The sequence below is a fragment of the Giraffa tippelskirchi genome, chromosome 4 (assembly GCF_054371585.1).
Source record: "Giraffa tippelskirchi isolate mGirTip1 chromosome 4, T2T-mGirTip1v1.2.pri, whole genome shotgun sequence".
NCBI lineage: Eukaryota > Metazoa > Chordata > Mammalia > Artiodactyla > Giraffidae > Giraffa > Giraffa tippelskirchi.
Genome location: NC_137278.1, coordinates 74025545 through 74041537, shown reverse-complemented (window position 1 = coordinate 74041537; position 15993 = coordinate 74025545). Strand labels below are relative to the sequence as shown.

General features: G+C 43.7%; 1 protein-coding gene across 9 annotated transcripts in view; it reads left to right on the top strand.

Annotated features, from left to right (window-relative positions):
• The window catches only part of PRKCE (protein kinase C epsilon), a 631244-nt gene that overhangs the window by 199663 nt on the left and 415588 nt on the right, over positions 1-15993 (top strand). For all 9 annotated transcript variants that reach the window (XR_014082521.1, XR_014082522.1, XM_081592037.1 and 6 more), the window contains one exon: positions 12574-12637. Coding sequence is in view for 3 of the 9 variants with exons in the window: in XM_081592034.1 (XP_081448160.1) it covers positions 12574-12637 (64 nt within the window). In the remaining 6 variants the exon portion in view is untranslated. The remainder of the gene's footprint in view (positions 1-12573; positions 12638-15993) is intronic.

The window sequence follows — 15993 nt, the reverse complement described above, 5'->3', positions numbered from 1 at the left end:
CTTGCACATGTGTGATTTGGGATAAATTCCCAGAAGTGGAATTGCTAGGTCAAAGGATATAATGGCAAACCGCCCTACAAATTTTGTGCCAATTTGCACTTCATTAGCAGTGTATAAGGGGGCCTATTTCTCCTCTGCTCTTGGATAATATCATTTAAGATGATATGTCTTTGGAATTTTCATTCAAGGTGGCCTTGGAGCAAATACGTTGATTGCTTTGCCTTCTCAAGGTCCCAATTAAATAATATAAAAGTAAAATGATGGGAGATACAATTTTATAACAGTAAGTGAGCAGAAAGATTCCATCAACAAACTATTTCAGTGCATTTCTGGGAAAAGAAAGGAGAGGGCAGGTGGCAACCATGGGATGGAATAGAGATACAAAGGAGCCACAGCCCAGAACATGTGTGGAAGGGTACCAGAGCCCCGCCTAGAGCTAGCTGTTCTGCAGAACCCTCAAGGAGCTCAGGCATGGACACTCAGTCACCCCAGAGGCAGGAGTGAGATGTGCAGCTGAAAGCAAGTGACTGTTTGAAGGCGTATATGTAGAGTATGCCAAATAATAGGAATTTCATAGAGAAAATGAAGAAGTCAATAGCATAGGACACATAGAAGAACCTATCCCACAAATTCAATAAATCCAAAGAACAAGTACAATGAATCAAAAAAAAAAAAAAAAGATACCCTGCAACATATCCTAGAATTTCAGAACTCTGAGTATGAAAAGGGATCCTAAAACTTCCACAATGCAGACTACTAACCACGCATTGCTAATCATGGTGTAAGAACCTTAAAATTCCAGAGAAAGAAGACAAAATAATGTCACCTACTAAACAAAAGCAACCAGGCTGATATTAGAGTCCACTGGCAATATTAATGTTAGAAAAAGTTCTGATAATGATTTTTTTTTTTTACCTAGAACTCTATATCCAACCTCTAAACTATCAATCATGTGTGAAGACAGGCATGCAAGGTCTTAGAAAGCTGGCTTTCTATGCACTCTTAATCAATATATCAATCAGAATGTACTTTACTGGCAAAAACAAGGGAATAACTCAGAACAAGGAAGATGATGGATTCCAGCAACAGTGACTGCATCCAGTAGAGCAGTAAAATGAATCATGGTACTACAAATGTGCAGGATACCAGAGCAGTCAGCCCAGATTAGGGAGAAGTAGACAGTGAAGGTCACCAGAAGGGCAGACCCTGAAAGAAGGGAACCCAGGGGAAACGTAAGAATCTGAGAAAGGCAGAGTGGGGAAAAAAAAGCAATCCATTTGAATTTGATGCTGGGTATATTCTTCATTGAGTAGCATATGCATTGTCACATTGGACCCATGGAAAAGAAAGTATATGTGATATCATTTACAAAGTTATAATTTTATGTAAATACTATTAATTCATTTTCAGATGTTGGAACCAACATATACACAAAACATGAGACTCAACTACAGTTAGAAAAGAATGTCAGTATTGTCAGCATTGATGCGTGCATACTTAGTGACTCAGTCGTGTCCAACTCTTTGTGACTCTATGGACTGCAGCCCACATGGCTTCTCTGTCCATGGGATTTTCCAGGCAAGAATACCGGAGTAGATTGTCATGTGCTCCTCCAGGGATCGAATCGTGTCTCTTGTGTTGGCTTCTTTACCACTGAGCCACCTGGGACGCCTGTCAACATTAATAATCTAACAGTAAAGATTTGAAGGATGGGGGTGGAGCTGGAAGTATTCATAGTCTCCAGTTGGAATGTGGAAGGTCAAGGGATATGGTCTATAATTGATGAAACAAGAAATTGACATTTAGATTGCTTTTTTGCGGTTGTAGAGAAGAATACAGAAGGAATTTAGAATTGCAGTGTGTAATTATTTTGTAGAGGGAGGAAAGTAAAGTGAGGTGGTGAGTGAACTAAATCCTCATCTATCACAGCAGCAAGGCAAGAGTGAATGTCTAAAATAAGAAATCCGGAAATTGAGGTATAAACATATTATTTAAGGACACTGTAGTGAGGGCTAGAAAAACCCAAATAGAAATTATTAAAATTGGCTCCCTCTGGGGAGTATGGGGCAAGAGACTGCTGCCTCTCATTGTAAGTTCACATGTAGCTTTGATTTTTAAAAACTGAACACATCATGGTACTTAGTTTTGTTTATATTTTAATAAACAAATAACTCAAGAATACATAGCCCCAAAGAAACTTTGCCTAATTTGATAGGCAAAAGAAAAAAATCTTACCCTTATTTAAATTTGCATTACTTTACTTATTTGAACCAAGTGTTTTCAAAGTAGCTTATGATTCTTAGCTCTCATGCCTCTGTGATTTTCATAAAACCCTTCTTTTCCTCATCAGACATGGTTCCAACTACATGATGCAAGTGAAGTCACTCAGTCGTGTCCACCTCTTTGTGACCCCATGGACTGTAGCCTACCAGGCTTCTCCGTCAATGGGATTTTCCAGGCAAGAGTACTGGAGTGGGTTGCCATTTCCTTCTCCAGGGGATCTTCCCGACCCAGGGAGTGAACCCAGGTCTCCCACATTGTAGGCAGACACTTTACCCTCTGAGCCACCAGGGAAGTCACTTAATGATGATATGATGCAAAGCAGTGGCAAATAGGACTTGTTATACAGAAAATCTCAATACAGCAATATTTCTAGGAGGGCATTTACTCCCTGAACGTGGGCATCCTGCCCTGTGTTTGTGTCTTATAGTCCAAACCTCCTAGTGGTCTTGCTGTGGGATTGGTGTTCTTCAACTATGAGCTCCAAGAGGACAATGAAAAAGCTTTACTTTCACTATTCTTGTTTCCAAGAAGCAACTTTGCCTTCATGCACACAGCATGGGCTCCATGAACAGCTCACAATGTGTTCTTTCTCCAAGATCTCCTTGAGTCCTTACCTTTGATTGGGCCCAAGGTAACAGGAGCATTAGATTGGGAGTTGGAGAGCCCTGCCTTAATGCGGGCTCCCCTTCTTCAAGCTGTGAGGATGTGGGCAAGCCACTGAAATCCCTGAGCCTCAGTTTTCTCGTTTCTGAAATGGTTAAAATAAGACTCTCTCTCATCTAGATAACATGTGCGAAGTGCTCAGTAAAGGGTGTTTATTAGACTTGTGATTATTAGCATGGATAAAAGAGTCTTTTTGAGACGCTCAAAGTGTTAAATAACAGTTATAATGTCTTAGGTTTTGAAGGGAGTCAGGAACTGCACACCTTTGTGAGCCATTGGTGAAGGTCCTGCTAAGTTGTGATATTATAGAGACAGAAAAGTTCCTGGTCTGGAGATAAATTTTCTGGTTGCACAATCTTGAACTCCTGACTAGGGCTTGGCTCTGTTCCACGTGGATCCACTGAATTCCACGCGGAGTCTCTACTGATTCCCTGCCGTGTGCCCAGTCCTGGATCAAGAACTGCGGACCCCTCCTCCCCCTAAAAGGGACATGTGACTCTTCCCCAGAGGGTCTCAAAATCTAGGCAGGCAATAACCCTAACGACTTGACAGCTGACATTGAGAGGATTCTAGCGGTGTGTCAGGCCCAGCTCTGAGTGCTTCACCCTCTCATTTGATCCTCCCAACACTCTGAAGCAGGTCACACTGACATTCTCAAAGTGTAGGTGAAGAAATTGAAACAGGGGCCACACAGCTTGTGACAGGCAGACCTGGGGTTAGGCTAGCTTCAAAGTCTTGACATTCATTCACTGTGATTGGCTTAGTGTAAAAATTAGGAAACATGGAATAAAACATGGATACAAGTACACGTGGTGAGAGAGCGCATTGTAAAGCAAAATGCAAAGTGCAGAAGGGTAGTGAGTATTTTTCACTTCAAAATACTGGGGGTAAGTGGTTGCATTCCTACTGTTTGTACTCAGCATCTCCTCATGATTTACACATATACTGTCATCCCTGAAACAAGAGAGGAAAATGACACTCTGACCTGGCTATACTTTGTAAGCCACGGCACACCCTTGGCATTAGATTTGGCACTTTTGGATGTTTTCTCAGCTAAGGGAAGCATCTATATACACAGACTTATTTGTTTTTAGCCATCTCTGTCATCAGAGGGAGCCAGCTCTCTGGGTCTATTTCTGAGCCTGTTGAAAAGAGGAAGCAGGTGCTAGCTGAGTTGAATCCATTTGTGGCCTGTGGGGAGTCGGAATCTGTAACAGGCCTCCAGTTCAGCCAACAGGGCTTTCACACGGAGATGCTGGCTGCTGCTTAGTTGGTATCTGGGACCTGGTTACGGGAGATGGGCAAGCAATGTGTTAGCCAGTTTTGAGGGGCGTTTATTTAAGATGTGTCTGGGAACGGAAGCAAGCTACTCTCGGGGGTATTGTAGGTTAGAAACAGGTAGTGAAAAAAGGTGTTGACTTCAATATTGTGACAAGTTCACACAAGGACACGATTTTTTTCAGTTGGAGTAAAATTGCTTTACAATGTGGTGTTAGTTTCTGCTGTACAAATGTGAATCAGCCATGTGTATACATATATCCCCTCCTTCTTAAGCCTCCCTCCTATCACCCATCTCACCCCCTAAATCATCACAGAGCACTGAGCTGCACTCCCTGTGCTATATAGCAGCTTCCCACTAGCTCTCTATTTCACAGATGGTAGTGTATATATATATATCAATGCTACTCTCTCAATTGGTCCCACTCTCCCCTTCCCCCACTGTGTCCACAAGTCCGTTCTCTACGTCCGCATCTCTATTCCTGCCCTGCAAACAGGTTAGGAACATGATTTTAAAAGTCAAATGGTTCAAAAGAGCATAGAGTAAGGAATAATGCTCCTTTTCTGATTTCTGGCCCCTGAATCCTATAGTTTCTATTCCTGTAGATTAAGACTCTTTCTAGAGAGAATCTCTGCCTGACGAGTATGAGTGTGTGTGTGTTTGTATACCCATATGCTCACCCATTTTATTCACATGATAGCCTGGCATAATATACCCATTAGACTATACTTTTTTCCTACTTAATATATCCCAGAGATAGTTTCATATAGGTCAGTACATTTAGATCTTTTTCTTCTTTTTATAGGGCTTGCATAGTGACCTACCAAATGATTTCCCATAATTTATTCAAGTGTCTCCTGATCATGGATATTTAGGTCCTTGAGGTCATTAAAAGCCATTCTAGAACATTTGGCCTATTTTTTTGTTTTGTTTTGTTTTGCATATGAGGAAATTGAGATCCACACACAGAAAGACAGGTTTAAGTAATTCAGCAGAGAACCTACATTTTGGATGTTTTTCTTGCTATTACTGTATTTTGATCACAGAAAGACAAGAGAAGGTGGCTGTGAGTGTTTTGCACACGTGGGTGTGTGTGTGAATATATGCCTACACAGGTAGGTGTACATTATGTTGGGTGACAGATGTGTTCTTGAAAAACTCTGAATGAACCCTTTTATTTTTAAAAATGGAATATGAAATTTTAAATGCCCCGAGGGTGGGAAGATGATTTATTATTTAAAGGAAAATTGTAGAGCAATCCTTATGTGAAATGATGTCTTCTTTTTTTCCTTTTTTGAAAACGACTTTATTGAGGTATAATTTACATGCAAAAAAACACATCCAATTTAAGTGTGTGGCTTGATGCGGTTTAACAAATGTATACATTCATGTCACCACCGCCTAATCAACATACAGAAAAGCTTCATCTTCCCCAAAACTTCTTCTGTGCCTCTTTTTTAAAAATTGAATGTATACTTTACCATTGTAAAATACAAAACTCAAAATCATTCATCTCTAATCAGTCATCTTCTATGCCTCATGAATCCAGTTCCCATTTCTACCTCCAGGAGATCACTGATAGTCTTTTTGTCATGATAGATTCGTTTTGCCTATTCTAGAACATTGTGTAAATTGAATCATATAGTATGTACTCTTTTGTATTTGGCTTCTTTCCCATAGCATTTGGTTTGTTGTGTGTACCAGGAGTTCATTCTTTACTGCTGAGTAAAAGTCCATCATATGGATGCAGCCTGGTTTGCTTATTCATTGATCTGTTCTTGGACATTTGGGTTGTTTCCAGCATTTGATTGTTATGAATGAAGCCACTAGGAACATTGGTGTACAGGTTGATGGCTTCCCAATGCAGGAGACATCAGTTTGATTCATGGGTTGGGAAGATTCCCTGGAGTGGGGAATATTGGAGTGGGAAGTGGCCACCCACTCCAATATTCTTGCCTGGAAAATTCCATGGGCAGCAGAGTCTGGCAGGCTACAGTCCATGGGGTCGCAAAGGGTCAGACATGACAGAGCACGCATGTACATGGTTATGTGATGGCTTCCCAAGTAAATCATCTCCATAATTCAGTTGTCCAGATCCAGTTTAAAATCAAGCCTTCATCCATAGCACCAACATTTATAAATATTATTAAATCCCTCTAGTGTGCTGGACAGGCAGAGTTTTGCCCTGCAGGATATACACAAAAGTCTGCATAATATCTTTGCACTACCATGGAAGGCGTTTGAGATAGAAGCCATCCTCCTCTCCCCTTATTTCATGAAAGTAAGTACTGTTGGAAGCCTGTGAACCTAGTGGAACTCTTAAAATATTTAATTACATGTGCACCCTCTGCTTTTCAACCAGCCAGTGCACTCTACCCATCAAGCTAGCAGCAAACTCCTCTAATGAAGAGTCTTTAGTTTAATTGGCTGCTAACTCCAAAATCAGCACCCAGCAGCTGCTCAAGAGCAGCCATTGTGGTCTCCACGTTTACTGCCTTCCAGAAGCGGTGGCTAGGAGGCAGGCCACCTGCTTCATGAAGATCTCCTGCTAGGTCTGGCTTGCCTCTTCCATGCCCAGTGCCTCTGGGGATGGTAGTGTGCCCAAGGGGTCTCCAGGGGTGAAGAGCCAGCAATAAAAAGGATGCATGTCTTGGGAAGTGGGTCCTCTGCCTCGGAAAGAAGCCCCGAGTCTTCTCTCTCCTTCTTCTTTCCACTTCCTCCTCCCTCACTCCCCACCCTCCTCCAGGAAATAAACAGTCTATTATCTAGGGCTTAATTGGTGTAACAGGGGCGGTGCAGCCTCTTTTCCTCCTTCTCCTTTCTGGAGTCATCTTTTTCTGACCCACTCTCTCCCTTTTGCTTCTTTCCAGGCCCTAGTGCCTGACAACAGATGGAAAAGGAAGTGAAACTCAGATGGGGCCTCTGTTACCTTTGTGGGCTGTTCTGAGGAGAGGTTTGCCTCGAGGTCTTCAGTGAAGATGGAGCCTATGGTTAGGAGGAAGCTTGACTATGAATTTTTTACCTTCTTTGTCTCAAACCCCATTACCCCCAAACACAGACATGTACAGTGACACACAGCAGTGACAGCTAAACCGGCTGCATGGGTGGGGTGCTAGTCCAGTGGTCAGAGTTCTTGCTGGACCGGTGTGGTGTGGTGGGAGGAACAGAAGTTGCTGAGAGTCAGGAGCTGAGGGGGCAGGTTCTGATTCTGCCACTCATCCCTGACTGTTCAGCTCTGGAGGACTGGTCCCCAGACACCACCATATGAACACTGTCCCTGCTGTTATGTGTGCTCTCACTAGCCTGTTTATCTTCCTTAACTTCAGCTTTCTCATCCTTACAATGTTGCTAATACTTGTTACCTTATAGGTTAATTGTGAGGAATCAATGAATAATGCTTGTGAAGGACTTTGTGAAGGGTCAGGCGCCACCCAAAAAAGTGTCTGTAGGTCTTTTCACTTTTCAGAGATGGCTTTTTGCTGGTTTCTATGGTTTGAGCTCTTTCCCTGTTGCTTTGTACCTAATTTGCAGGAATGGAGATCTTGTTTGTGCCCAGACCTTCCCCAAGTAGGGGAAGGGGAGGATGGGTGAGGTTTTGAGGGCATTGCTCTGCCTTAAACTGACCTGGCTGGGGAGCTGGTTGGTTGCACCTGAGAAGGACGATGGACCCACAGAGGACAGCCAGAGGCTGCACATCCTGGGCTGGGTGGGGCTTGAGATGGGAGCCCTATCAGAGTCATCTCTCCTGTGTGCTCCAGGCAGTAGCACTGTGTGGGAATCCCACTGAAAGTTTTCTGAACCCAAGTTCTTCAATCTGAAAAGTGGGGAATATGTATTGCTTGCCTGCCAGGCTCCTCTGTCCATGAGATTCTCCAGGCAAGAATACTGGAGTGGGTTGCCATTCCCTTCTCCAGGGAATCTTCCTGATCCAGGGCCCAAGCCTGGGCCTCCTGCATTACAGGCAGATTCTTTACCATCTGAGCCACTAGGGAAGCCCTCAAAACAGATTAGGTGAACTAATTCAGGTGAAAAACTCAATACAGTGTCCCAGGCCTAGTAAGTGCTCAGACAATACATGGTCATCCTCTGCTGCTTGCCTCATAATCACCTCATGACCCTCTGATGAACAGGGACTATAGCCATTTTTTGCTCCTGGGTTTCCTGCCAGGGGTGGGTGCAACATTCTCACCTTGGTTCTACATCTGATACTCAAAGCACTGTAAAATCATCAGATGTACTGGAATATATAAAATAACATCAACTTTGGGCAAGAAAATGCTTTGTGGTGGGGGGGAGAGTTTGATACAATGGAAAGAACTTGATACAGTGGAAAGAACATCACATAGGATTAAGTAGCAAATTTGTCAAAACTTGACTTTTTAAAAACAACTGTCATCGGGCTCAGTCACTATGTTGTGTCAGACTGTTTTGTGACCCCACGGACTCTAGCCCACCAGGCTCCTCTGTCCATGGGATTTCCAAGGCAAGAATACTGGCATGGGTTGCCATTTCCTCCTCCAGGGGATCTTCCTGACCCAGGGATCAAACCCAAGTCTCCTGCATCTCTTGCATTGGTAGCTAGATTCTTTACCACTGAACCACCTGGGAAGCCTTTAATAACAACAGCAGCAACAATTACTGAGTGTTCTGTGCCAGGCACCATGCTGTGCACTGTACATAGATTTTGCATTTTACATCAGTACAGCCCCAGTGTCACAGGACCCATTATTGGCTCTATTTCACTGAGGAGCACTCTGAATCTTAGAGGAGATAGTTGCTTGCTTCAGGCCAGAGAGCCAGCAAATTCACTCTTAACTACTGTGTACTGAGTAGCTCCTAAGTGCCAAGTGCTTTGTATGTGTGTCTTGTGGAGTTTTCACAGCAACCTGTTTCACAGATGAAGAGACAGAGGTTGAGGTTCAAAGAGAATACATAATTGACTGACCTGCAAGTGACAAAACTGGGATTCAGTCCTGGTCTGACTCTAAAGGTTGTGTTTATCTCCCCCACGGTTCTACTGCTTTGCTTCTGGCCTCAGCTGAAGGTTGAAAGAGAATCATAGTCAAAAACAGAGATAGTATCTTGGAAAGTGCATCAGATAAAGGCATGAGATTCAAGGCGATTTGACAAATGGGGTTGCCTCTGGGAGAAGTGGGAGGAACCTGAAGCCTGGGAGAAGGAACTGAGAAGAAACTCTGGGAATGGTTGGGAGGAGGGAGGAAGCCTGCTTTTATGTAGTGCCAGCTGCCTGGTGATGCTGGCTTTCAGCTTGCAGGGGTTTTGCAGGGCTGGGCACCTACATTGCTTCATTATCCGGAGCACGTAATTGTGAGCAGAATTTGTGATTAAGCTAATTTGGCCATGAAGTTGCAACGCATTCCACCCCTTTTTGTACCTGATAACCCTTCCAGTCATCCACGTCGAAGTCACATCACTCTGGATGGATTCTCAGAGCCTCCGCACTCAGCTTGCTGGGGCTCAGCCAGCACTCCGCGGCCATCTGCCCAGGCTGCAAAGCTCTTTGTTGCTCTTGGCATGTTTAATAGCTTAATTTCTATTTTTCTGTTTGGAAATGCAGTTCATCGGCATTGAGGCAGCAGTGGGTGCTAAAATGGTTTCTGATTGCTATCTTGAATGTTAATATCCTAATACATTTTATCATCAATGACCTGTTCCCCCTTGACACAAGCTCTCACTCCCCTTTTGCAAAGATAGGCATGCAGCCTGCCTTCCGATAGGCCACGCGGCCCATCTCATTCCTTTGCTCTCTCCCTCCCTGCTTTTCTCAGATACCATTGTACTTTGCCAATGAAATCCACAGTCGTGGGAAATCTTTGACTTGGAGGATATGAGAAAGTGTTTCATTTTGCCGGCAGGGTTTAATAGGAATGATCTAATCTCTAAGAGGCATACATTATTTAAATTCCATGCTTTTGGACAAAGGGGCCCCTGAGACTTTTGAACTGTGGCAGGGATGGGATTTTGGTTGGGCTCTGTTCAGTAGAGTCGACTGATGGTTTTCCTGTTTGTAATTCAGTGCAGCGGCCAGGTTATACTTGTGGCAGGGGACAGTACTAGTGGTAAGAATGCTGGAGAACATTTTCTTTATCCAAAAACCTAAAATCATGGGCTCTTGGGACAGAAGGGATGCAGATCTTTTGGCATCACCAGTGTGTTAGTTGGCTCCCGTTTGGACCCCGAACTCAAGATCTCAAGCTCAGGTGAGTGGCCCCTGTGGAGCTACCTGAGAGCTTTCTGCCCTCCCTCCCTCGCTGCCCTGAGAGTGTGCTTAAAAGATCACAGGGGCCTCGTCTGGGATGGAGAGGGGCATCAAAGACCCCTGTGGGTGGAACTAAAATTCTGAGGGAAACTGCCAGCCCTCTCAACCACTGAAAGGCTGAGTCAGGAAAGAAAGTGGAGCTCACACATGGCTCAGGGAATGTGGATTAGGAGTGGAGTGAGATGTTGGGGGCAGGGACCCAAACAGCATCAGTCCACCATGAGTTTTTACCTCAGAGAGTCTCTGGTGCTCCGGGTATAGCTACCTCTTCTTCCCCTCCTGCCTCTTTGAAATATCATTTTAGTACAAATCACCTACCTTCCTTCCTGCCTAGGGAAGGGGCTTGAAGGAGTGAATAATCCCAGAATAGGCTCTGGGACACAGAGCCTTTCCCCACTTCCACAGAGGTTTATTGGGCATGTCTCCTGACCAGCAGACAGTAAGCTAAACACTAGGGGTGCAAATAGGATTGTCATAGTCTCTGTCAGGCTGAGGAGAGAGACATACTGACAGTGTATTATAGCTTGATAGGGGCCATGGTTGAGATAATGTGTGTGTACTCTGAGAACACAAGTGAAGAGTAATTCATTCTGACTTGGCAATATCTGGAAAAGCTTCAGAAAGGAGGCAATAACGGACCTTGACCTTGGAGGAGGAGGAGGTGTTTACCAGGCTGACCCTTCCTAAGTAGCACTTGCTAAATATGTGCCTGCTCTTTGCTGGACCATGGAAAATAAAGGGAGGGGCTAGTAGTTCCTTTCCTCATGAGACTCACAGCTTGTTGAGGAGTCCAGCCTGGCACGACTGAGCCAACTGGAACTCTGCACAGGCAGATGGAAGGCGGGGGTGGGTACCAGGGTTACTTGGTGATCCAGGGTTTCCGGAGTTGCTACTCTCATGGAGAACATGCTCTCTGTAAGGACAGCTGAGACCTCGGAAGGATATTGACTACAAGAGGCCCAGCTCCTCTGACCTTGCTCATCGCCTGCTTCTGTATAGAAGTAGCTCGCTGGACTGGGAGGTGGGAAGCGAGGGCATGAGGGTAGGTGGAGAAGGTTGGTGGTGAGAATTTTAGCAGGATTGGCTTTCTCCCAACCCTGGTAGAGGCTGGAGTTTGCCAAACATAGGTGCCAGCACACCCTTGAGCTTGGGGCCTTTCAGACCTGCACGAGCACCATTCACATGTCCAACCTTTGCCTATGATGTTGCTTTCATCTGGAGTGCTTTCCTTATCTTGCCCAGGCTGCTGTTTTATACTGATTTCAGGTTCACCAGAATACTTTATATCAGTTAATTTCTGTTCCTCATCATTAAGGTGGGTTTGGCATTGTTCTCCGTTTGTTTTGTTTTGTTTTTTTAACTTCCAGCGAGATTATAAGCACCTTGAGAGTGGGAATAATGTCTTTTGCTTTTTTTTTTTAAATCTCCCATGAGCAATTTGTGTCATATAAAGGACAGGGGCTTCTGGAGACAGTCTTGGCATTGAATCTCAGCATTGCCATTTACCCTGGAGCGGTGAGGTCAGTTTCCTTATCTGTGAAATGGGATAACACAGTTTGTCAACCTTGACTTTGTCAGCATTTGGGGCTGGATAATCCTTTGTTGTGGGGGCTGTCCTGTCTGCTGTAGGATGTTTAGTAGCAGCCCTGGCCTCCACCCACTAGATGCCAGTAGCACCATTCCCTCTTCAGTCATGACAATCAAAAATGTCTCCAGATATTTTTGTGTCCCCCCCATAAGTGTTCCTTGTGTCAAGTGTCCCCGTGCAGTTCCTTGTGTCACGTTTTGCTTGTGCAGCAAAACTTCTTCCAGTTGGGAACCCATGGGATGGCACTGCCTGTTGGGGATATATCAGACCTCATCATTAGTGCATCTGGAACATAGTAGACATTCCATAAATGCTGATTCTCCTTCATCCCTAATTCACCCAGCACTCCTCATGTTGCAGGTTGATGGACTGAATGGAGCTGTGACCCTAGGTTTTAGCAGTTTGGGTTGGAAATGTCATGAACTCTCAGGTTGCCCCCATGATACACTAACAGAGTTACTGTCATTTTCTTAATTGCAGATTGATCTGGAGCCAGAAGGAAGAGTGTATGTGATCATTGATCTCTCGGGGTCGTCGGGTGAAGGTAGGAGAGTGTGACCTCTCGTCATTGTTCTCATCCATTGACCCTTTTGTCTTTTGGTCTTTCCCTTCCATCTTTGGCTGGGACATATTACAGGGACATGTAATTAATTGGCACCCTTTAAAGGAAAAGGTTATTTTGAAGATGTTTATGCCTATGTACCAAAAGAGACCAGCCATCTGTTAGCTCTGGTGGAGCAGAGGGAAGATTTTCATCTTACAGAGTCAGATCAGTAAAGCAGGCATTCCCAGGCACAGATGCCCAGGCGGGCTTTGGAGGGGCAGTTGCCTCTCCTGGGAAGCTCGCATGGGGTTTGTGTGTGTGCAGTGGGACGGAAGTAAAGCCCGTTGGTCTAAGGGTAGTCAGAAATGAAATAAATGAGGTGTCAATTTCAGAATCCTATTTCTTTAGAGCTTTAATAGAAATGTTACTTCTATAAAGAGGGATAAATTAGGAGTTTGGGATGAACATATGCACTTGAGAACAGGGAGGTGGTGGCAGACTTGGGCTCTAAGGAGGTTGGGAATTAGGACTGAAACTTAGTGATAGGGACCATCTTTCCTCTCCTCTTCTCTCTGAGGGCAGGGGACAGAACGGTTGGCTTTAATGTCACGGCAGAAAGATGGAATGAGAAAGGCAGGTTCCTCTGGGCAATGAGAAAAGATGGGGATTAGAGGTTGTGGTTCAAAGGGAGGGGCACAGCTCCTGGCTGGAAGACTTGGGCCTTTTACAGCATCTCTCTGGAATACTGGGGATTATAAGCCAAAGCCACAACCCCAGAATTTTAGGGATAAAGCTCTAGTTTAAGATTCTGTAATGGAGGGGGGATTATGCAAGCAAATACAAAGGAGCCGGTCAAATGATGCACTTGACAGGTGTGCCTGGTGATTTTCATTTGACTGTTAACACCTGATTTCAACAGGTGTTCAGAATAATTCAGTAATTGTGTGTATATGGAGCTCATAATAGAAGTCAGTCTTCCTATAATAGATCTCCATTATTTGGCATAGGTTTAAAACTTTAAACATTCTTCCAAAATTGGTCTCTTAGATTTTCTGCTCTTTATTGCAATTACATTTTGGCATTTCCAACTTTGCTTCTCTACTCTCAGCTCTGAACAGCCCAGAATAGAAAACTATTGTAGAAGATTTGAAGATTTAATAATATTTATTATGAAATATTCAAGATGTGCAAAAGGGCAAAAATATAATAAAATGGGATTAAGAAATAAAACACCCAGTAAGGTAAAGCCTTGTGTTACTTTTAACAGAACGACTGATCTCAAATTTATCATACTTCACAGTATTACAGTGGTCTCCTGGTTGGAATTATGGGTGAAACATTTGATGGGAAAAATCAATCCCCCTTTTCCCTTACATAATCTATATGCAACGGGATGATTAATTAAATATGTACTTCCTGTGCCAATATGCTGGGCAATCAGTGGGAGGCTTGGTTATTTTTTCCTTTGAAAAAATTAATGACTTGCAAATTATAGAAGACGTCCTTTTTTTACATTAGCGGGAAAGGATATGGACAAATGAATGAATAGATAAATCAGAGGCAATTGGTTTTTTTCTTCTTGCTTCTACAGCTTATTGCATGTGAATGACCAAAGCAGTTTTCACTGGACTGAATTCTTAGTCTATTTTTTTTTATCTCTTTCATCTAAAGAAAACAGAGTTTACTTTGGAAATGCTGACACATGCCAGACTCAGTAAAGTGCTAGCATGTGTTGCTCTGAAGAAAAGGAGAAGTTTTCTCCTCTTTTTTCTTGCTGTTCTGGATTTGGAATTTTTTCTCTGAATGGTGGGAAGGACTTCCAGCAATCTCTTCCTAGAAGCTGATCTTGGTGCATTCTGTTTGTGTTCTCCCAGTCCTGCTTCTGGGATATTGAGGACTCGTGGTCTAAAGGTGGTTTTGTTTTTGGAAAGGTTGGGAGGGTGAGAAGAGGAATAGAGAATAAGTAGCCACAACATTTGCTACCTAGATTGCATGGTAAGGGTCCAGGGAAAAGCGGGTTTGTCACACTCAAACTGTGGACATTCATTGATTCTCATTTAAGTCCTTCTCTTTAGTGAAAATTCCTGACTCTGTATTCTGAGAAAAGGTGAAAAAGAGAGCTGCAAAGAGGCACAGCTGACATTTTCACTGCTCTATTATTCTGCCATCAAGCATCCCTTCAGCTTGCCTATTTGAAGTGCTCCAGTCAGTCCCATCAATGGAAAAAAGATATTCATAGCAATTGCACAAACTTTACACCACATGCAAATAGCAAAGAGCTCAGGGAAAGATGTGGGGGTGAGGCTGTGTGAATACACCCCCTTCTTCTGGGATGTGCCAAAGGATTCTTTTTTCTTGCTAACACACTGTGGAAAGCCTGGACATTTATGTCTGCTAGAGCTGGAGTTAATGTGATTTCTAACTGTCTAATAAAATTCCATTGCTTGCATGTCCTGTGTAGTTCATCATAATGGGATTTGACTGGTATGAGCTTTAGCTAAACCAGGCGACCTAACCTCAGACATAGGGGGTCAGGCTGGATAACGAGTAAGGTCATTTCTGGTCATGCAGTTTTGATCTTTGGTATAATTGGAATAGACATCTGTCAAAGCTCAAGCTGAAAACTGGCTAATATCTGTAACTGGTAGAAGGGGTTGACAGGTACTGTGCCAGGGACTTTACCTACATTATCCCATGCAGTAAACCTTCTCAGAATGTTTTATGTGTTGCTGTAGGCTTGGGTGCCTTATGTGCGTTAGTTGCTCAGTCGTGTCCGGCTCTTTGCAACCTCATGGACTATAGCCCATCAGGCTTCTCTGTCCGTGGGATTCTCCAGGCAAGAATACTGGAGTGGGTTGCCATTTCTTCCTCTAGGAGATCTTCCCGACCCAGGGATCCAACCCACGTCTCCTGTGTCTCGTGTATTGCAGGCAGATTTTTTACCCACTGGATCATTGGGAAGCACTGGCTGCCTCTTAGTGTTTGCTTTTATCATAGGTAATAACCATGGGGCTTCCTGGTAAATACAGCACTACAGACCCACCAGATACTTAAATCAGAGCAAATTAGCCTAGGCAACAGAAGCATAAAAAACAATGTATGTAATTCTCAATTGTGTAAATAATTATTTCCTGTTGTGGACATAAGTTAATATTTTTCCCTTCATTGTGATGTAATTTTTATATTATTTCTATTCTTTATAGTAATATGATAATGAGCCATCATTTGCAGACTCCCAGAGGAGGGGCAATCAGGGTCTGACCTAGGGATTTCTAGGCTCTTCTCCCACCTTCCATCCAGGTGTCGTGTTCACCCAGGAGAGTTTTTCAGAGTCTAGACAATAATAGAAAGGACAG